This window comes from Peromyscus leucopus, chromosome 9, assembly GCF_004664715.2.
Source record: "Peromyscus leucopus breed LL Stock chromosome 9, UCI_PerLeu_2.1, whole genome shotgun sequence".
In the NCBI taxonomy this organism is placed as follows: Eukaryota; Metazoa; Chordata; class Mammalia; order Rodentia; family Cricetidae; genus Peromyscus; species Peromyscus leucopus.
The window spans coordinates 59,652,323-59,674,196 of record NC_051070.1 but is presented as its reverse complement, the minus strand read 5'-3'; the positions used below and the strand labels follow the sequence as shown (position 1 = coordinate 59,674,196).

Sequence of the window (21,874 nt, the reverse complement as noted above, 5' to 3'; positions counted from 1 at the left end):
ATGGGATTTTCAGAATTTCCACGTTTCCCACTTTTGTTTAATAACACTCAATTATTTATCTTCTAAGAATCACCATCCCGAGGCTACATCAACACTGCAAACGATAGAGCAGCCTGCAGGTGGCGCTCCTGCTCCCTGCCCTGAGTGTGGCAAGCTTGCTCCCCTGCAGAAAAACAAAACAAAACAAAACAAAAAAACTGGCATCCAGTAGCTGAAGGGCCAGACACTGACTACGGTTTACTCTAAGGCAGAGTAAAAGCATGCTCGAAAATTTCCACAGTAGAGAGTTTCTGGGCTTGGGAGGTGACTCAGGTGGTAAGTGCTTCTGGCACAAGCGTGAGGAGCTGACTTAGATCCTCTAGAAGCCACATGAAAAAGCAGGACACAGCATGTACTGTAACCTAGCATTAAGGAAGCTGAGACACGATCCGAAGGCTCAGTGCCCATAAGCCTGGCCTGCTTGTTCCAGGTTCCAGTAAGAGACCTTGTCTCAAAATTTAAGATGGAGAGGAATTGAGGAAGACACCTAACTTCTGGCCTCCACACACATGAATACACACACTTGGTACCCACGTATATTCCCCCTCCCCCATCTCTGTCTCTGCCTGTCTCTCTCTCCTGCAGGAAAAGTTTTAACACGCCCACCATAACTCCAGTGTTGAGAACCTTACAAACAAGTTGGGCAGCAAGCACATTGGGAAGCAGTTCCAAGGCCGGGAGCGTCCAACAGTGCTGAGTGTTGCTATCATGGCTGTGGGCAAGCAGAAACCTATAGCTAAGGAGCTCTTCAGGGCCTTCAAGGGGCCTACCACTTGACAAACACACCAGGTAAGTAATTATCTCTGGGGTGGAAATGTTTCCCCGAACATGAAGCAGGGGGTGTCTGAAGCAGAAAAAAAAAAAAAAAAAAAAAAAAAAAGGGGGCAGGACACAGAATCATCCAGCCCTGAACATGTAGCAATCTTGCTGAGAAATGCTTACTTCTCCCATGAGCTCTGCATGGACCTTGGATACGCCATAGATGGTCCTGGGCCTTTGAATACAGAGATCAGGTGCGGGGTTCCGAGGAGAGGAAGGTCCAAAAGCCCCAATCGTGCTGGGCACAAACAACCTCACATTGTGTTCAGCTGCAACATCTAGAATGTTATGCAGTCCTGAAATGAATAGACACTATGAAAATCTGAAAATCAAACGGATTACCAAGAGCAGGAAAAACTGGCCCCTTTAGGCCAGAACCAGCAACCCAGCAGCTCACCAGTTATGTTGACATCTCTGGCCAAGGGCACGTTGGCTTCTCCGACAGCACTCAGCACAGCACTGTAGTGAAACAGCCAGCTGATACGGTGGTTCACCACGATCTCACGAAGGCTTTTGTTATCCAAGATATTGGCGTAAACGAACGGGCCTGTAAGCAGAGTGAGAAGGGCTGCCGTGAAGCTAAATGGACTCCCTGTCCCCTGCCACTGACTGGAGAGACATCTTGTCCTCCCTCCCCAACCTTCCTTTTGAAGCAGAACCTGACTCTGTAGCCTAGGCTGGACTGGAACCTTGTGATTCTGCCCCAGCCTTCTGGGCACTGGCTGAACAGCCATGCGCCATCTTCCATGTCTGGCTTTCTCAGAATTCTTTGTTGTTGTTTCTCTCTCTCTCTCTCTCTCTCTCTCTCTCTCTCTCTCTCTCTCTCTCTGTTGTAACTGATAACTTCTATTTATTTTTTATTAGACAAAAAAAGGGAAAATGTGGTGATATTTTATTTGTGCTGAAATGTGGTATTATTTCATTTGTGCTTTAATAAATAAAGCTTGCCTGGAGATCAGAGGAAAAACAGCCATTATAAGTAAAAACAAAATCATGCAATGTTAGCACACACCTTTAATCCTATCACGTGGCATGCAGGGATCTGTCTGGAGCTCTGTGAGTTCAAGGCCACACTGGAAACAGAACCAGGTGTGGTGGTACACGCCTTAAATTCCAACACTAGTTAACCATGGAGGTCTAGAGGTCTGTACAGACAGACAGGAAATGACAGAGCTGGGCAAGAAGAGGAAGTGATGTAGCTAGACAGAGAGAGCAAATCAGATGGCAGAACAGCAAAGCATACAGGCATGGGTAGACAGGAGGTAACTTGCATTTGGAAGCTGCCAAGTTGGTGAGGTGAGGTTAGCCATGGCTTTCCCTATTTCCCTGATCTCTCTCAGGCTTTCACCCCTATATCTGGCTCCGTGTTTTTTATTAAGACCATTTAGAAATTCATCTGTGTGTGTGTGTGTGTGTGTGTGTGTGTGAGAGAGAGAGAGAGAGAGAGAGAGAGAGAGAGAGAGACAGAGAGAGAGAGAGAGAGAGAGAGAGAGAGAGAGAGAGAGAGAGAGAGAATGAGAATCCAGGTACCCACAGGGGCCAGAAGAAGGTGCTGAAATTATGAGAGAGGGTGCTTGTGTGTGCAATTTAAACAGACCTGTAACCCCTAGTGAGCAGTAATTAAAAGTCTACCAATGGCCAGGCAATGGTGGCGCACGCTTTAATCCCAGCACTTGAGAGACAGAGGCAGGTGAACCTGAGTTCAAGGCTGGCCTGGTCTACAGAGTTCCAGGATATCATGGCTACATAGAGAAACCTGTGGAGCCCAGACGACAGCCTTTGATCCTCTAGAGCTGGAATTACAGGTGGTTGGGAGCCACCTGATGTGGGTGCTGGGAACCAAACTTGGGTCCTCTGAAAGAGTTCTGAATTAAGCCATCTCCCTTCTCCATATTCTTCAAGCTTTTTCCTCATCAAACCTATTTTATGTTTGAGGGCTCTTTAAGTTAGTCAGATAACCAAAAACTCAAAGGATAAGAATCAAACTTTTTAGTACAAAGACATTATTTCAAGTAATATTCAAATACATTATTCCCAAACTTCAAGTTCCACAGAGCCCTTCCATTCTTTGTCATTTGAATGGAGTGGCACTGAAAATACACTTTAAAGCCAGGCCCAGGTCCGAATCCCTCTTTGATTCACACATGGATTCCACTCTGCCTCAGTGATTGCATTTTGAAAACTAAACCTCTATATCTTACCACTGTGGAAGACGTGAGCTGGGGGCTTCCTTATGTCTGATAAGATCACGTTGTCCTTCCCAAATCGTTTCCTATAGAGAAAGAAAGCCCCGCCCCCACAAGTCAGCAACGTCGCGGAGACAGGTCTTAGGAAACTGATCATTTCAAATAGGCACTGCAATTTCTGGGCCTTCTCCAGTCACCTCCCTTCTCTTCACCATCGTCACAGACCCCTCAGCTTTGCCTCCCTAAGCTCTGACCTTCTTTTCTCCCCACGGCCTGGGTCTCTCCTTCTGCCCCTCCCCCACTGCACTGGCCACCAATGCCATCTCCATGTCCTTGGCACTTCCCCTTCTCCCTCATTCTTTCACCTCCTGCCCTCAACCCCAGGCGATTCTCTAACAGCTCCTGTAAGAACTGGCCCCTGCCCTCTGCTCATGAACAACTGAGGTAAGTGGTTCACTTGGGGTGATGAGTCCCACCATACCCAAGTTAGGACTGAGGGCAAAGAGCTGGCGTTGTGACCAAGAGGCAAACCGTGTTTTAAGCAGCTATTTGGATGTGACATCTTAGAAGCACAAAGAGGCCAGAGGCAAGAGAACCAATGGCTAGCTAATGTTGACGGTGACCACTGTACACCCTTAAGAACCTGGTTTTGAAGTTCTTACCTCAAAAGGCTAGCAAGTCCTACTCCCAACTGGCCAAGACCCCCTAGGCGAAGGAGAAAACAAGGTGAGACCTGAGTGCAAATCTATTCTCAAAGCGTAATGGTGGAATGAAACTCCTCCAGTCGTAGTGGGCTGAAGCCAGGGGCGGTGCTGATGCAGTCCCTGCAGGTTACTCTCAGAACCCAGGACAGCCACTGCCCAGCGTGGACAGTACAGCTGAGAGTTTTGGAGGCAGCACTTTCCGGCCAGGGGTGCCCAAGAGGAAGAGGATAGCAAGGACACAAGAAGAAAAGTTAACACTTGTGCAGGGAGGGGGGTGGTGTGGGGGTGAGGTGGGGAGGTGGGCCCAGCTCCAAGGAGGGGAGAGCAAGAAGCCATTTGACAAAAGGGCGGGGGACAAGCTGGTGTGGTAGTATACACCTTTCATCCCAGCACTTGGTAGGTGGATCTCTTGAGTTCAAGGCCAGCCTGGGACACAGCCAGAGCTACATAGTAGAAAGACCCTACCTCAAAACAAAACAAACAGAATCAACAAGGAACCACTAAGAAAGAAATGATGCTAGCTTTCCTAACTTGGAGGTTTAAAGACACCACAGATAGGAAGATGTAGCCAAGGGGCTAGGAACACATTTGGAGGAGGACCGCTATAAATTTCAGGCAAGACCCTCATGTGGCAGGAAGACAGAGCAGTGGGACTCCCTGTCAGTTAACACAGGACTAAAACCCTAGAGGACTAAAACCTTAGCAGAGATAGAGAATGAAAGAAACACAGAGGGCAGGACAGGAAAGGAGTGAAAACATGACAGAGGATGGAGAAGTAAAATGTGTTAAGGGAGAGGTTGTCTCTGGCTGTTAGGAAGCACTCTGTCAGTGACAACGCGGAATGCAGAGTGAAGGGGGTGGGGCCAGGCACTGTGTATTCTGGAGGAGGAGGATCAATGAGTGGGTCTGGTGGTGAGGGGCTCAACAGCAACAAGAAGCTCGGGCAGCGCTTACATCCCATCTTATTTCCAGTGCGTGAGAGCTCAGTAACAGTTTGTGATGGGTGATTCTGGGCTTGGGCTGGGGAATCTGGCCAAGGAAAGATATGCCCAGGAGAAAGATGTGTTCCAGAACTGGCACCCTCCCTATCCATTCAGTTTTGTTGCCCTGACTTATGAAAGGAAATCAAGTTCCAGGACAGAAAACAAGATTTTATTAGGGAAAGGAAACATAGGCAACACATAGTTATGAATAGGGGAAGCCAACGATGGAAGACGTCAGCCAGGACCACACCATCTTGTAATGCTTCTCCATTTTAGCTGCACTGCTAACTTCTGAAACTGGCATTAGACAGGCTCCCTGGCGGGCCGTCAGATAGCGAGAGAGGCCATTGCTGGGTAGCGAAGATGGTGAATTTCCAAGATGGCTGGCTTCTTCCTCACCCTCCTGACCTCAGGCAAAAGCCTGGCAGCTTAAAACAAAGGCCTTGTGGGTCTTTCTTCCTCCAGTAGGGCCCCTGAAGATGGAATGGCTCAACAAATTCAAGGCTGGATCAGGACATGTCACACAGCAGTTGTGAGCCAATTGGGCTGTCTTTCTTCAAACTGATCAGTCCTAAATCAGGGTCCACCCCTCCCCCTCCCCCCCCCCCCCCCGACCTTGCAGAGGGTCTTTTTCTCTGTGTGCCTGCTGTATGTGTTTCCTCACCCCTAAGAAAAGCCTTTCTGCAGCTGCCGATTCTGTCCACCAACTGCTGTCGGATGTTTAAGATTCCTCTGCTGCTTGCTACCTGTCAAGCTTGAGAATTTTCCTGCCTTTTCATTCTTGAATGGCAAAGAAAACGAACCCCGACCAGACCCTTAGATGGTCTCAAAACAGCAGTAATTTGGTTTTCAGAATTAAAGTAACTTGTGTTTCTGGATTCCTGCCCTCCTCGCCCTCATAGCTAATTAAGAGACACCTGGACTGCAGGCATGTACTTCAGGCTGCTCATGGACGATGTGACTTAGGACCCTTCCATCCTCTGAAACCTGTGGGAAGAGACCCCCACTCTGCCATTTGTGCCTGGACACTTTCCTCAGAGCCCTGCCATGCCTCTGTCTCCTTGTCTACAATGTATACGATCCTTCTAATAAACCCTTTACCCCCAAAGAACAATCCCTTTGAATCCTAACCCAGAATGTTTCAAAAAGGGCTGTATCTGATCAGAAAAGGGTTGCCTCCCCAAGAAAAAGTTATTTGGGATGGCATGCCTTACTCAGAGACCCCTTTTCCCAGTGCAACCATGAAATCCAGCTCCGGCGTCTCCCGACAGCCGCTCTGAAGCACAGCACACGACAAGAAGCGTCTCAGAGAAAGCAAGGCTCATGCCACAGATGAGGAGGAGACAAACCAACCTGTGATCAAGACCCGGGGAGGCTCTGCTTCGGAGAACGAGGTGGAGTGGAAGTTGGCATCTGCTGGGACTTGACGAGAGGACCTGCCTAGAAACCGCAAGGGCAAGACAAGCTGCGAGCAGCCAGAGGCTTTGCTCTGTGCCGTCACTCTGGCCACCTGTTTTAACATCCCGAGGACCCGATCTGCTCTTCTGATACCCTGGGAGAAAGGAAGGACAGAATCCATTACTAACCTTACATCCATCAGCCCCTGGAAGCGCTGCTCTCCTGAAATCACACCACAGTTGCCAGTGCGGAAGCCAAGGCTTCTTTGGTGATTCAGGAAGGCATCAAACCGAACCTCTGACTTGTCCCATAGGAAGCCAGTCAAGTTAGGCCCAGGGACAAAGGGATAAATGTAACCTGGGGATACACACAAAACTAACCTGGGGTAACAATGAAATCAAACCAGGTGCCAGGCTACAGTGGGGGTTAATGCACAATCGACAAACACCAAACAACAACAACAAAATGTTGCACAAATCCTAAATGGTCTTAATAAAAACCCGAATCCTAAATGGTCTTAATAAAAACCTGGAGCCAGATATTGGGGTAAATGGTGAAAGATCAGAGAGACAAAGGAACAGACCACAGCCACTTCTCACCTCGTCAACTCCTCAGCCAATCCTGCCTCCACAAATCCTCAGACTGAATGTCCCTGAGTCCTCAGCCCAAAAGGCTGAGAGTTCCTGTCTCCTCACGCCCCATATGGCTTTCTCCGCCCAGCCATTTTACTTCCAATCTCAACCTTTCTAGTGCTGGGATTAATGGCGTGTGTGCTTTAACTGGGGTTAAAGGTGTGTGCCTCCACTGCCTGGCTCTGTTTCTCTCCTAGACTGGATCAATCTCTTATAGCCCAGTGTGGCCTTGAGCTCACAGAGATCTAGACAGATCTCGGCCTCCCAAGTGCTAGGATTAAAGAAGGTGTGTGCCACCACTGCCTGACCTCTGCGTTTAACTCTCTGGCTGTCATCTGAGCTTCAGGCAAGCTTTATTTTGTAGATTACAAATATCACCACACACACACACACACACACACACACACACACACACACACACACACATACCAAAACCAAAACAAACCAGCCACCAGATCAGGTGAGGGCTTGCAATCTTGACTCTAGTTGCTATTAACCTGTGCATACACCATCTGAGGGGACAAGCAGGTCCCAGACTAAATAGCTAAGCATTGGCCATCTGTGCTAACACTTTAGATGTTATCTTTGGAATGACCCAGACTAGAAAAGCAGATGGCTAAAAGAAAAAAAGCCCGGCAATATCCAGTAAGCTGTGAGCAGCAGCCGTTTGAATCCCACGTCCGTCCTTTGAAAGGCTCATTTAGAAAAACCATTTCCCAGCGCTTCCATGACCCCAAATGTGCATTTACTTCCCTCCTCCTTGTCCTCTCCTCCACTACCAGCTGACAGTGGACCCTTTCCTTGTCACAGGAAGTTAAGAGGTTCGGACACACACACTTGTGTCTACACTGTGAACTGAAAATCCCCCCCCCCAAAAAAGGAGCCACACCTATACAGACTACACAGACAGTTGAACAGTTAGAATTTGTAGTTGTGGAGAGCTGGGGTGTTTCAGAACTAAAGACCAATTTAAATTTATTTTAAATCATGAGTCTCTGCAAACAGCCACCTGTTGCCCTCCACCGTGTCTAACCTAACATGACTTATCCGGTAAATCCTTGTAGAATGTACTAACTTAGCAGACCACTAAATGCCACCAACCCTAAAGCTAAGAATGTCACCAGATAGCATCTGAAACATAGCAAAGATGTCTCTGCTTTGCTGTAACCCACCTAGCTGGTGTTTCCACCCGTGGGTTGAAAATGTGCCTTGATTTAGGACATTTTGTTCTGCAATGGATGAAATTGTTCCCCTCCAAATAACCCAAGAACACAGGTTGAAATACCCCAAATAATGTTTCATGAGCGTGTGCAGTAAAAGGATACCAGCTTGAGAAAACGTTTTATACCCTTATGAATCATGGGGGTGGGGTGGGGTTAGCATGAAAAGTTAAGGTGATTAAAATACTGGTAGGGTGGAGGGGATGCTCTGTAGTGAAGCTGAGGCCCTTCATTCCAGCTCACTCATAAATGAGCCCGCAAGACAGCTTTCCTGTCACGGGCATATCACTGGCTTCGTTGCTCCAGGTTAGCAACTGAAAAGAGGTAACCAGTGTTGGCCATATTACAGGGGACTCCTGAGACTTTCCTTAACCGCCCTCAGAGGAATGCCATTGAGGAAAACTCTCCCGCTGGGCGGCGGCGGCGGCGCAGGCGCACGCCTTTAATCCCAGCAGTCACTTGGGAGGCAGAGTCAGGTGGATCTCTGTGAGTTTAAGGCCAGCCCGGTCTACAGAGCGAGATCCAGGACAGGCACCAAAGCTACACAGAGAAAGCTTGTCTCGGAAAAACAAAATAAAACAAAACAAAAATGAGAGAGAGAGAGAGAGAGAGAGAGAGAGAGAGAGAGAGAGAGAGAGAGAGAGAGAGAGAGAGGTGTTGGGGATGAGCCCCTGTCCTTGTTCCTTTTCAGTAACAGACAACAGGCTGGCAGGACTGTCCTGCTGTGGTATGTTTGTGCCTGATGCCCTGTCCTCCAGCAGGAGAGTCCATGATGGGATATCATGGGGATATCAGGTCAGAGCAACAGAAACGTCTGCCCACAGTGCTCTTTTCCAAGTAAAGACCACTGTCGTATCACTGCCCGATTCATCTTGACAGAGCCATGTGCTGCATAAAGCCATTTTGTTTCACAGTAGGCCACACAGACAATGGTGACTCAATATCATAAAGGGATGTTCTAACCAATTAGGGTAGTGGTAAAATGATCCACTGGTGCATTTCTCACGAGTCTCTGCTATTGCATGAACACGACTAGACTCAAGGCAGCAGCCCTCAAAATTTCCAATTTCAAGATTCCTTTACTTTGGGTCTCACTGTGTAGCCCGGGCTGGCCTGGAACTCACAGAGATCTGCCAGCTTCCTAAGTGCTGGGATTAAAGGTGTGTACTACCACACCCAGTCTCCTTTACACTCTTAAAAATTGTGGACTGAAGGCCAGGAGTGGTGGCAAAAGCCTTTAATCCCAGCACTCTAGAAGCAGAGGCAAGCAGATCTATTTGTACAAAACCAACCTGGTCTATAAAGCAAGTTTCAGGACAGCCAGGGCTACAGAGAGAAACCCTGTCTTGAAACACACACACACACACACACACACACACACACACACACACACACACACACACACAACTGTGGACTGAAAAGTATATGTGAATAATATCATCTATCCATCAATATTTACTGTATTAAATATTGTTAAAATTATTAAATGAGATGTTTATTTTTATTAATTCATGTAATGATGTTAACATCCACACACTTATAAAAGAAACTAGATTTTCCAAAGCAAAACCAGAAACCATGTAGCAAGAAGAGTCAATTGTCAAACATCAGCTGCTTCTCATTCTTGCCTCCATGCTCAATCTGTCTTGAGATTTCACTGAAGTAGCTGAAGACAATGAAACCCGCACAGCAAAGTGGTGGGAGAAGTGGATGTTTCCAGATACATCTTTGATACTTCCCTAAAGCTCAAAGGTTAACTAGCCTTTAACTTTGTGTGGTCTCTGACCGGACTCGTTAGTACCAGGATGCCCACAGATGTGCATGCCCATGCGTGTGGAGGTTGGGTGTCTGTCCTCCATTCCTCTCTCCACCAGTAGTTTCTGAGAGGGAATCTCTCACTAAACCTGAAGATCATTAATTCTGTCTGGATAATGAAATTCAGGGGCCTTTCTGTTCACCCCTGCCCAGCTTCCTCCCCAGCATGGAACTTTGCACCTGGTGGTTTCTGGAGATCTGAACTCCACTGGTCCTCACATAAGCATGACAAGCCCTTTATAGTAAAACTGCCCCATCTCTCAGCCCCTTTAATCCTCCTCCAAGGCTGGCTGTATGGAGGATCCGACATGTCATCACTGCTCACCTTGCTGCATTTATGTCTGTTGGTCTGTCCAACACATCTTGGAGGTGGTATTTTAGAGACAGGGTCTCACTATGTATCTCTGGCTGCCCTGGAACTCACTGTGTAAGACCAGACTGGCCTTGAACTCAAATTAATCTGCCTGCTTCTGCCTCCCAAGTATTGGAGTCTAAAGGCCTGCCCCACTACGCCCAGCTCTCTTAGCCTGTTTTGAGCTCCATGCACTGTGGACTTTTGGGAAATGTTGGTCTGGGGAGTCACGAACTTCTTCCAAGTAAATGTTAGCGTGCTTCACTCTGCAATGTCAAAGCCACATTGGCAAATGCCATGAAACTCCTAGGTGTTGGGGATGAGCCCTGTCCTTGTTCCTTTGCAGGGACAGACAACTCTGTTCAGTTTTGGAATACACCTGCCAAATTCCCCACGTTGCCAGTCCTTTCCAGCAGCGCTAATGTTCTATCAACAAGAACTGATGGTTCAGCTCACGCTTCAGTCCTGCAAATGCTTTACAGCAAGACAACATCACACTTGATAATAGAGGGGAGCTTCCTGGGTGCTTCCAGTCACCAGCTTGTAAAGACCTGCATTCAGAAGCCAAGGCTTCAGAACATCCAAGTTCTTAAGGAAGCTGTGAAAGTGATTAGAGCCAGTAATTACTTCTGTTTGAAAGCTAGGCGGGTGTGGTCCTTCAGTTCTTTCTTTTAAAGACTTATTAATTTTTACTTTATGGGTATGTATGTGTGCCTAAGCATATGCATGTGCACCATGTGCGTGCAAGAACCTGCAGGACTCAAAAAGGACATCAGATCCCCTGGAATTGGAGTTATAGACAGTTGTGAGCTGCCATGTGGGTGCTGGAAACAAAACCCAGGTCCTCTGCAAGAGCAGCCAGTGTTCTTAACTGTGGAGTCATCTCTCCAACTCCCCAGTTCTGTCTTTCCATTGCCAGCATACAGCCACCAGGAATACAGTGACTCTTGGCAGTGTGCAGAATGGTCTTGACTGATACAAAAGCACCAGCAGTCACCAGTTCCTCTGAACTATCAACACAAGTTCACCGCCCCACCCCCCCAACCCCCCACCCCATTCCAGAGTGTGAAAAGGTAATTTAACACTTGGGCTATTTTGTTTCCAACCACCTACTAAGAGTCTCTCCTGTGACTGGTCTGACATGAATTCTTAAGCACACAAGTAACATTGTGAATCCAGCCACGGCTGCAAATTGGTCGACTTCTGAGGAAAAAACACTTCACAACACTCACTCAGTCTTTTCGTATGCAGCTAAGTCTCTCCAGTCAATCCACCACTGGAGAGAAGTGCTGTGACCCCCCCCCCTTCAGTGTCCTTTCCCCTCAACAGGAGGTCACTATGTCTCTGGACAGTGCAATTTGATTATCTGTGTGGTTTGATGCTCAGTCTGGTGACCTGTCCCGCTTGATGCTTCAACAACTTATTCTAGTCTGAAAATCTAAAACAATGTGGGATTTTTAATGAGTCTGAACTCTCTAGTTAAGCCATTCAGGTTCACACTTCTCAGAGGGCTCTACATGGTTTGTCTTGAAATGATGCTCCTGGCACCACTGTGTTATTTAGAACAGCGGGCCGACAGAAGATCCACAGGGACACAGGGAGCCAAGGGACCCTTTCAGCCCCTCTTACTCAGTTTTGCTCATTTCTCTGGACAAACTCCCCTCCATAAGTCAGGGAAGTGGTTCAGCGTACATGCTCACTGACAGTTGTGGGCTGGAAGGTCAAGTTTTCTGTTATCCCCTGGCAAGCCAACAATTCATTCACTCTTTAGCATTAAAACACACAAACGGACATTCTTATATTGCAGTATTATTAAATTTAAAGATAATTTGACATTTAAACATTAGTACAATACTCCAGTCACGATGAAGTACGCTTGCCTTTTGATGCCATTCCCTATAGATGCAGGAAAACCTGAATCCAAAGCCACAGAGATAAGAATGGACTTGGAAAAGTACGGTAGAGCAAAGCACTTTCATCCCTAAAAACACATAGTTACCCCCAAAGCTTAGAACCTTACAAGACTCTAGAAACAGAATACTCAAGCATACCCCTCATCAGCTGCCAGAGGCCAAACTCAGTCATAGATCTTCTGAGAAACCCCTAATGCACTGGGGAGATATGCAAATAGCAGCATTCCTCCTCAGGGGGTTTGACCTTGTGGACTCCACAAAGATCTCAGGGATCTCCACAGTTCTCCGGGTCACACTCTGAGAACAGCTTGCTGGGCCAGAAAGTAAATTTGCAAAGAGCAAACAAAGATCTTAATCCCTCTTTCTTAAAATCAAATAGCAGACTGATCCAAGCACCTAATAGACCTTAACTGCAAAGGATGAGGAGACAGTGTTTGCATCCCCAGAGGGCACTTCCAGCAGCTCAGCATAGGAGAAGCACACCGAGAGCAGAAGCCACCAGGACTGTGTCCACACTCTGACTCTGTTCTCAGACAAAAACGACTCAGCTTTACCTCGGGGAAGCGGATTCCATCACAACTGTACGGGGGAGAAACAGTTCTGTTTCCGGCATATTAGAGTCTTTAGAAATAGCCTTTTCCACAAGGATGAGACATCAGTTTTCTGGAGTGTACCAGCCAGCACAAGACCACCCTGAATTTCTAACTGTAACTTTTAAGGTCTTTTATTTGTGTAGTTTATGAATATGGGTGCTTTGCCTGCATGCATACCTGCACACCAGAAGAGGGCATCAGATCCCATTATAGACAGTTGTTTGTGAGCTGCCTTGTGGGTGCTGGGAATTGAACCCAGGACCTCCGGAAGAGCAGCCAGTGCTCTAAACCTCTGAGCCATCTCTGCAGTCCCGCGTTGCTAACTTAAAAAGTGCTTCATGTGATAAGTCTATTGTTAGCTGCCTGTAGCCACAGTTAAACAGAAGAGTGTGAGGAGCTCTCAGACTTGGGGTAAGGTCTGCACACACACACACACACACACACACACACACACACACACACACACACACACACACGGCACTGAGGAGCCGCAACACCAGGCAGACCCCAAACCCTATAGTATCCCTCCCTGAAGGGCACAGCCCCCTGCTGCTCAAACCTGCCCACACCCTTATCTTTCTTTGCTGTCTCTACAGGAAAGTTCCTTCTCTGTGTTCTCATTGCTAATCCTAAAGTAGGGTTAGCCTCGTGTCCAGAAACCTGTCTAGGAAAGGCCAGCATTGCCTGGGTGGCAGCATCCTGACTCCAGTGTTCTCTCCCCATGCTCGTTGCTACTGTCAGCCACACCCATCTTCATTATCACTGGGTTTACACACACAATCACAGAACTTCCACAACCAATAAGAAACAGTCAAGGCAGTCTGAATTTTAAGCTGTAAGGGCACCATTTTAACAGCAAGGGACCATGGAAAAGCCAGGCACTTCCTAACTCCTGGGCCTTGTGAACCACCTGCTTTCCAGAATTCATTTTTAACCCTATCATCTTCCCTGAAGCTGGAGTCTTCTTCCGTTTTGGAGGATCAAGTGTCCAAGGTAAAGTGGACATCAATGACCAAAGGAGGTGAGCGATCTTCTGAGTCGCAAACCTTCATGCCACCACTGATTCAACTCCCAGAACCCACATGATGGAAGGAGAGAAATAACTCCCACAAATTGTCCTCTGATCTCTACACATGCACCTTGGCAGGTGACCCACACACATGAGGAAGAGCAGGGAGATAAAGAAATGTTTTTTTTAAAAAAAGAAAGATAAGATCAGGGCATACACGAAAGTCTTAAGGCACCTCCGGCCTGCCCAGAGCAGCATTTCGGAGATTTCCTGGGGATCAGGACCAGGTTGAGCACTATCAGGCTCTCTCTGACCCTAGGTGGTTTCCTGCATCCTTATTCTCCGAAATCGGACGTCAGAGTCACCATATTGAGTGGTTTTAATATAAGCAGACAACCTAGGAAGGCACCTGGCAAAAGGCTCTGCCCATGTTAATTAACCCTATCCACGTCATTTTTTAAAAAAGTTTGGAATTTACGTAGTGATCACCGAAAGCAAGAAAGCTTCAAGAGTGAGCTACAGAGGGTCTTAGAGGGAGGTCCGACTCACCTTCTCCTCCTGGGGTTGGGAAACTACCGCGGGAACCTGGGACAGCCAGCCTCAACCTGCTCCCGGTGAAAAAGGTGTGGGGGCCCTCCCAACCCATCTCCTCGGAGATCGCATCCCAGATTACTAGACAAACCAGTTTTCTGGGAACTGCGTGCCCACTCCTATTGCTGGGAGGTTGAACAGGAGGGAGCGGGCCCCACCTTGTCACCCCGGGGTGCGCGGGCGCCCACCTCTCGCCACCCGGGTCAGCGTAGCAGTGGCGCCCTGCAGCTGCCTGGACCCCCAACCCACGCAGCAGGCTTCACTGGTCGTCCTGAGCCCCGAAAGGGGGTCCCGTCCCCGAGGAGAGGCGCGGCAGGAGACACTTCGGATCGACTCCCGCACTGACCTGCAGACGCCAAGACTGGATGCTAAGAACGCCACGCTGGAGCCGGCGCAGCACGTGCGGAGCCAGGAGGTTGGTTCCGCCCTTTATCCTCTCTCCGCCTTGAATCTGCTCAGCCAGGTAGAATTCCCCCCTGCTGCCCGCCTCCGGCTCCGCCCAAGCCGCCTGGAGCCATACCCCGCCACCTCCCCTCCGCCCCCGGACGCCTGTGGCGAGCCCACACCGTATGCTGGGACAGAGCTGCCCTCGCGGCTGCACCAGGGCGCGACCACTCCTCCCCCAGCCCCCTCCCACAATTGGCAGGGGTTCGAATTCGGGACATGCAAGCCGCAGCTGGAAAGATCTGCTCCGGACCGATGTCTGGAAATGTGACACGGACGCCGAGAGCCAGTCTCTTAGACCTTGTAGTTTCCTGCTGGGAACACCGATGTCAAATTAAGTGGCTTCCAAGGCAAGGACCAAGCAGGATGGGGCATCATCTGGTCAGGGAGGGCTTAGAAATTCCGAGTGGCAGCCTTCATCTTACCCCATCAACTCCCATCTGGAGGTGAAGGAGCCTGGGTGTATCTCCTTCGGTGATCCAATATTGTAGCCGTCCAGCCTGAGCAAAAACATTTTACATTTAATTACAGGAGGTGGCATAGGCATGAGCCACCTCATGCACGTGGGGCTTCAGGTGATTGAACTCAGGTTGTCAAGCTATCTCTCAGGCTAGTACCTGAAAGTTGGACTTGGGGATGTGAAGTGAATTCCCCAGAAAGGGGTGGTGGAGCAGTGCGGGGGTGGGGGTGGGGCAGCATTAATGTTAAACATTCCCCAAGGTTGACAGACATATTAACTGTGGAAAGCCAGGATTAGGCGCCAAGATTGTCTCAGGTTATTTTAGTCCCTGGATAGCCATTTACTGCCACCCCTCTGTGTGACCTAACATCCTTGTGACTATTAGGTAAATCCTTGTGGAATGTACAAACAAGACCCCTAGGATCCACCAACCCTGTGCTGTTAGGTTTTTGTCAACTTGACACAAAGTTAGACTTAATTTGGGAAGAGGGAGCCTCAACTGAGAAATTACCTCCATCAGATTGGCCCGTAGGTAAGTCTGTGGGGCATTTTCTTGATTGATGATTGATGTGGCAGGGCCCAGCCCATTGTGTACATGGCACCCCGGAGCGGGTAGGCCTGGGTTGTGTAAGAGAGCAGGCTGAGCAAGCCAGTGAGCAGTGTTCCATCATGGTCTCTACTTAAGCTCCAGTCCGAGCTTCCCTTCAAGACAGACTGTAACGGTGGTTCTCAATCTGTGTGATCCCTTTGGGAGGTTGCATATCAGATATTTACATTATGATTCATAACAGTATCAAATTTACAGTTATGAAGTAGAACAAAAATAATTTTAAGGTTGGGGGTCACCACAACACGAGGAACTGCATTAAAGGGTCTCAGCATTAGGAAGCTTGAGAACCACTGGATTATAAATTGTAAAGTGTAATTAATCCTTTTCTCCTCAAGTTGATTTTTTTTGGTTTTCCAAGACAGGGTTTCTCTGTAGCTTTGGAGCCTGTCCTGGAATTCACTCTGTAGACCAGGCTGGCCTTGAACTCACAGAGATCCACCTGCCTCTGCTCCCTAGTGCTGAGATTAAAGGCGTGGGCCACCACGGCTAGGCCCCAAGTTGATTTTGGTCATGGTGTTTTTCACAGGAATAGAAAGCTGCTAGTACAAATCCAAACAAGACTGTCTTCCAATACTGTCTGAGAGCTATAGCAGCTACTTCCTGTCTCCGCTGCCACTGCCTACCTCATGTTCCCACCCCTGTGTTTTAGAATGTCTTCATTTGAGCTGGAGAAACGGCTCAGTAGTTCAGAGCACCAAGAACTCTCCCAGAAGACCTGGTTTTGATTCCCAGCACTGACATGGTGGCTATGGACCATCTGTAACTCCAGTTCCAGGGGATCTTACACATTCTAACCCGCAGGGCCACCTGGTGCACCATAGTGCACAGACATACATGCTGGCAAAATATCCATAAAATGAAATATCTTTCAAAAGTCTAAAATTTATCATTCTTGTTTTGTTATTATAAAATCTTCATGAAACTGTTGCCATGTTGGAACATGACATTTAGGGTCTCCTGACTCTGTTTCTGGTCCATGGTCTTCATATTTGGCTCTAGAACCAACTTCCTTTCCATTGTGAGAGCTGTGTTTATTTGTCAGCATGATCTCGTGTGTGTTCCTGTTCCTAGTGTGGTCATGTTGAATAACTCTTCCTCTGCTTTTCACTATTACGGGTCTCTTTGATAAGCATATTGAGGGTGGATGGCCAACCCTAGTTTTTTAAGGCTCCAAGGCCTAAAAACCTCAGTAACACAGTGAGGGTTCCAAGCACCAGGGGCTTGGTACTCACAGTGTGATCCCAGAGCAAGCAGTGGGCCTGTGGTGGTTTGAAAGAAAACAGTTCCCGCTGGGTGGTGGTGTTGCACGCCTTTAATTCCAGCACTGAGGAGGCAGAGTCAGGAGCGAACTCTGTGAGTTCGAGGCCAGTCTGATCTACAGAGTGAGATCCAGGACAGGCACCAAAACTACACCAAGTAACCCTGTCTTGAAAAACCAAAAAAAAAAAAAAAAGAAAAAAAAGAAAAGAAAAGAAAAGAAAACAGTTCCCAAAGGGAGTGGCACTTTTAGGAGGTGTGGCCTTGTTAGAGGAAGTGTATCACCATGGGGGTGGGCTTTGAGGTCTCAGAAGCTCAAGCCTGGCCAGTGTATCACAGTCTCTTGTCTGCGGATCAAGACGTAAGACTGTCAGCTCCTTCTCCAGCACCATGTCTGCCTGCATGCCACCATGCTCCCCACCATGATCATGGACTAAACCTCTGAAACTGTAGGCCAGCCCCAATTAAATGTTTTCCTTGTAAGAGTTGTTGTCATGGTGTCTCTTCACAGCAATAGAAACCATTACAAAGACAGGGCCCAAACACAAAACAGAGGAATCTGCCTTGTAACAAGACCTCCACGTGATCCATGGGCTCCAGAGTGTGGGGGACACAGCTCTAAGGCCCTTCCAACATCCCTAAAGTGATAACGGTTGGTTTCCCCTGTACAGCAAGGCCTACTAGGTTTGAATCCTGATTGGGTAACTAAAAGGCTCTAAGAAAGCCAGTCCCATGTTGGGAGCACCCTGCTGGCAGCTTCCTGGCTTCAGAACCATGGGCTCCTGTACCAGCCTGGCTCTCCAAGCCTGTGCCTGCCTTGTGTCCTATGTCGTCGTCCCCGTCCGTCCGTCCGTCCCCCCCCCCCCCCGTCCCCTCCCCTCCCCCCCCCCCCCCCCCCGTGTCCTGTGCCCTTAGTCAGCTAAGCAAGCTTCTGTGAGCCCAGCTTAGACACTGAGGGTAGAATTTCCCTCACTTGCCCTGTGGAAGCTTTGGCTCTCAGCACAAACCCAAACAATTAAAAAGTGTATAAGCATCCTCTAGTCCCTACTGAAGAGACTGGAGCACAGAGCACCGAGGAGTACTCCCCTCTGGACCCTGGAAGGGGCACAGACCACACCCAAACACCAATTTCCAAACACAAAGAGATCTTTTATTAAACATGGCTAAGAGACAAGGTGACTGAATCTTCATCGGGCAGAAACAACAGCATATAGCTTTGCAAGTGTTAATTTTAAGAGGGAAAATGGGGAGATCTGTGTTCAAATGATCTAGGATGGGTTGGTAAATTTTGATTGGTATGTTAATTAGGTCCTCACCGATGCCTCAAATCGTTATACACAATACACATTAAATGTTATGCATTTCTTTATTCTTGCAAACATGTGAAGTTACAATCCAAACTGCAACCATTTTGATTTCTCTATTTACCCTCTCGTTTCCTCTTATCAAAGATAAACATTCACTCACTCACATTTAAGTTATTTTCTAATACCCTTTTATTTTACCCTGCAGGTCTCCTGTGAGCACTCTTCAAAGGTCACATTTAGTGGTAATCAACTCCTTAACATAGATTAATAATCTTGGCTTTTCATTCACATATCTTTAAAAAAAATTTACAAACTAAAATCACAGTAGCAATGATTTTTATATTTGCGTTTGTAATCACATATACCGGAGACATGCCTTTTTTTTTTTTCTCCATATGGATTCAAATAATTATTCCCTGGCACACCTTGACACTTCCTGGATGACTTCCTTTAGTTTTTTTGTGGGGCATATTCACTGGTAACAAATTTCCTCAGTTTTCCTTTATCTAGGAACATCTGGATTTCCCTTCTTTTTGACAGATTCTCAATATCATGCCATTGATCTGTGGATCTGTGGGCTCTGTGGCTTTTGTTGAGAAACTAGTTCATAAATTTCTTACTGAAGACCAGTCATTATGGCTTTCTGAAGTGTGTGTGTGTGTGTGTGTGTGTGTGTGTGTGTGTGTGTGAGAGAGAGAGAGAGAGAGAGAGAGAGAGAGAGACTTCTCCGTTTCAGGATAACGGGTCTTGGCACAGGTTTGGAGCTTATTCTATTGGAGGCTGCTCAGCCTCTTGAATTTGTATACTTATGCCTTTCATCAAATATATGGAGTGCTCAGCCCTTCCTTCTAATTCTTCTGCTCCTGGGACTCCGTTATCCATATTGTGTCTACTACTTGATGGAGCCCCACAGGTCTGCTCACGTTCTCCTTCCTTCTGTTCCACACACTGGGTAATTTGTTCTTCAGCTCTGTTGATCTCTTCTTCTGCTAGGTCAAACATTGTTCAACATTTCTACTAAGTCTTTCATTTCAGGCTCATTTTTCAGCTCTGAGATTTCCATTTTCTTTCTATAATTTCCATTTTGTTGAAACACTATTTTATTTAGTACCTTGTCAATGTTTTTCTTTAACCCGCCACACACATTTAACAAAGTTGTTTGTTTTATGAGTCCAGTGTCTTGACTCCATCCTGTGTAGTATAGCTATTTTCAATTTATTTTGCTCTTTTGAATAAAAGTAGCCAGGCAGGAAGTATAGGCGAGACAAGGAGAGAAGAGAATTCTGGGAAGTGGAAGGCTAAGTCAGAGAGACGCTGCCAGCCGCCACCATGAGTACCAACATGTAAGATACTGGTAAGCATGTGGCACATTATAGATTTATAGAAATGGGTTAATTTAAGATATAAGAACAGCTAGCTAGAAGCCTGAGCCATTAGGCCAAACAGTATAAATAATATAAGTGTGTGTTTATTTTATAAGTGGGCTGTGGGACTGCAGGGGCTTGGTGGGACCTGGAGAGAAACTCTTCAGCTACCAAGTACTATTTTGAAAAAGATTTCCTTGGTTACCAGGAGCCTTAAACACAACTTCAAACAATGTACCAGGGTACTTCTTCCCATCTGCACATCACTTTTATACTGGTATTCTCCACACTTAGGTGTGCACCAAACTGAAAAGGATTGCCCCTGTGTGAGAGCTTTTAAGTCCTGGGACATTTTGAGCACACTTTTTCTCATTTGGCATACACATGGCCCTCTGGACTCCCCCAGACACACAGATTGCTCTGAACTCTTACTTTGTCCCCGCTGTCATTGACGACCTTCCTAAGATCCACAGGGACTGTTCTTTCTTATGGCACTTCTGCTTTCAGCCTGTGCTAGGTCAGGAGAGTTGGAGAAGAGAACCTGGGATCAGTTTTTCAGACAGTCCTTAGGTTAAAGTGAGACACTGGCAAAAGTCTGTGGACGGCAGAGTCTGCTACAGTCTAGGGAGATGGATCAGTTGGTTGCCTGGGTGCCATGTAATCCTGAGGACCTAAGTTCAGATCTCCAGCACCCACATGATAGCCAAGCATGGCAGCACAGCACACATCTGTATGCACACACACAACATGGGTGTGGCAGAGATGGGAGGCTCCCTGGGGCTCACTGGTCAGATGATGTAACCAAATGGGTGAGCCAGGTTCTGTGAGAGACTGTCTCAAAACATAGGGTGAAAAGTGACTGAAGAAGACATACCAGGTGGAACTCAGGCTTCTCCCTATGACCCCCACAACATCCAAGTGTGTATATCCACACAATATCTTGTGCCCACAAACTTTTGCTTGTTAGTTTTACCATGATGCTACCTAAATCAATAAAGATGATGATTTTCTCATGTCTTCTATATTCAATAGCTAGCATTCGACTTTCCTCTGTAACTTTAATTAACTATTAATATACATACTCAGTAATTAGTATTTACAGTAAGTACACAATCTTAAATGGTAAATGCCTGTTTGTAGGGAAGTCATATCTGAGGCTTACTTGTACATTAGCAAAATAACAGTAGCAGCAACACACACAGAGTGTAAAAAATGCAGGAATGTTCTCATTCGCGCCTGAAGGACAGCATAGAAGAGATCACCGTACTGTTTTGCAGATCTTAATTTTTAAACAATGTATGGAGAGATGGCTCAGCACTAGCCAAGCACTGGCTGCTCTTCCAGGTACCCAGGCTCTGTTCTCAGTACCCATTTGGCAGCTCACAACTGCCTGTATCTCTAGTCCCAGGGGCTCTCATGCTCTTTTCTGGCCTCCTTGGGAACTGAATGTAGTGCATAGATATACATGCAGGCAAAATATCCATACTACTACTACTACTACTACTACTACTACCACCACCAATAATAATAATGTAGAAATATAGCAACTTCAACTGAAACACAAAAGCCCTCACAAATATTCAGACATGGTAAAAATCAGATTCCATACAGCAGCATTTGAATATATTTGAATTTTATTACTATTGTCTAGAACTTTAACACCAGCATCTTTGTAACGTCCCCTGAGGCAGAGGGAGAACACGACACAGAAATACTATATACTGACCAGTACCACACTCAATAGGCTGTTTCTCAATGTGATATATCAGGTGACAAACTGACTCAGGGGACTGGCTCCAGCTACATGACATAAATCAGCTCATGAAGAGAACACTACAGGCAGTAGTGAAATGTACAGACTTACAAAAGCTCAGAGGTTTCCCTAAGCGTAGACGTGTGTGCCTACTCACATGCACAGACAGACTTACAATAAAAAACTGTTCCAGACAGCATTCTCAAGTCTCAGCAAAGCATTCATTATAAACATGTTTGACATACTGTGCAACTTTATTGTGTAAGACATGAATAACAGTGTGATTTGATACAGTCACATTCAAATATGCACAGTACAATCCTAATGCTGAGCTACTGAAGAAATACATATTCTAAACTAAGTTGTATATGTACAATTATTTTTAGCATATGCCTGACCAATCTGTAAGGACTAAGAAACAGGGT

General features: G+C 47.0%; 1 protein-coding gene across 3 annotated transcripts in view; it reads right to left on the bottom strand.

The window, feature by feature from the left end:
- LOC114703375 (L-threonine 3-dehydrogenase, mitochondrial) overlaps positions 1-21,874 on the bottom strand; it is a 30,644-nt gene that overhangs the window by 2,052 nt on the left and 6,718 nt on the right. Inside the window, exons 1-7 of one of the 3 annotated variants that reach the window (XM_037208467.1) lie at positions 15,124-15,198; positions 14,601-15,009; positions 6,085-6,283; positions 3,707-3,749; positions 3,060-3,130; positions 1,256-1,405; positions 982-1,154 (exon numbers count right to left, since the gene is read on the bottom strand). In XM_037208467.1, the coding sequence (XP_037064362.1) occupies positions 982-1,154; positions 1,256-1,405; positions 3,060-3,130; positions 3,707-3,749; positions 6,085-6,283; positions 14,601-15,009; positions 15,124-15,128 (1,050 nt within the window). In that variant the 5' untranslated portion in view covers positions 15,129-15,198. Of the gene's footprint in view, positions 1-981; positions 1,155-1,255; positions 1,406-3,059; positions 3,131-3,706; positions 3,750-6,084; positions 6,284-14,600; positions 15,013-15,123; positions 15,199-21,874 lie in introns of those variants that run through there. The other 2 variants (XM_037208466.1, XM_028884186.2) reach the window with 2 other exon arrangements.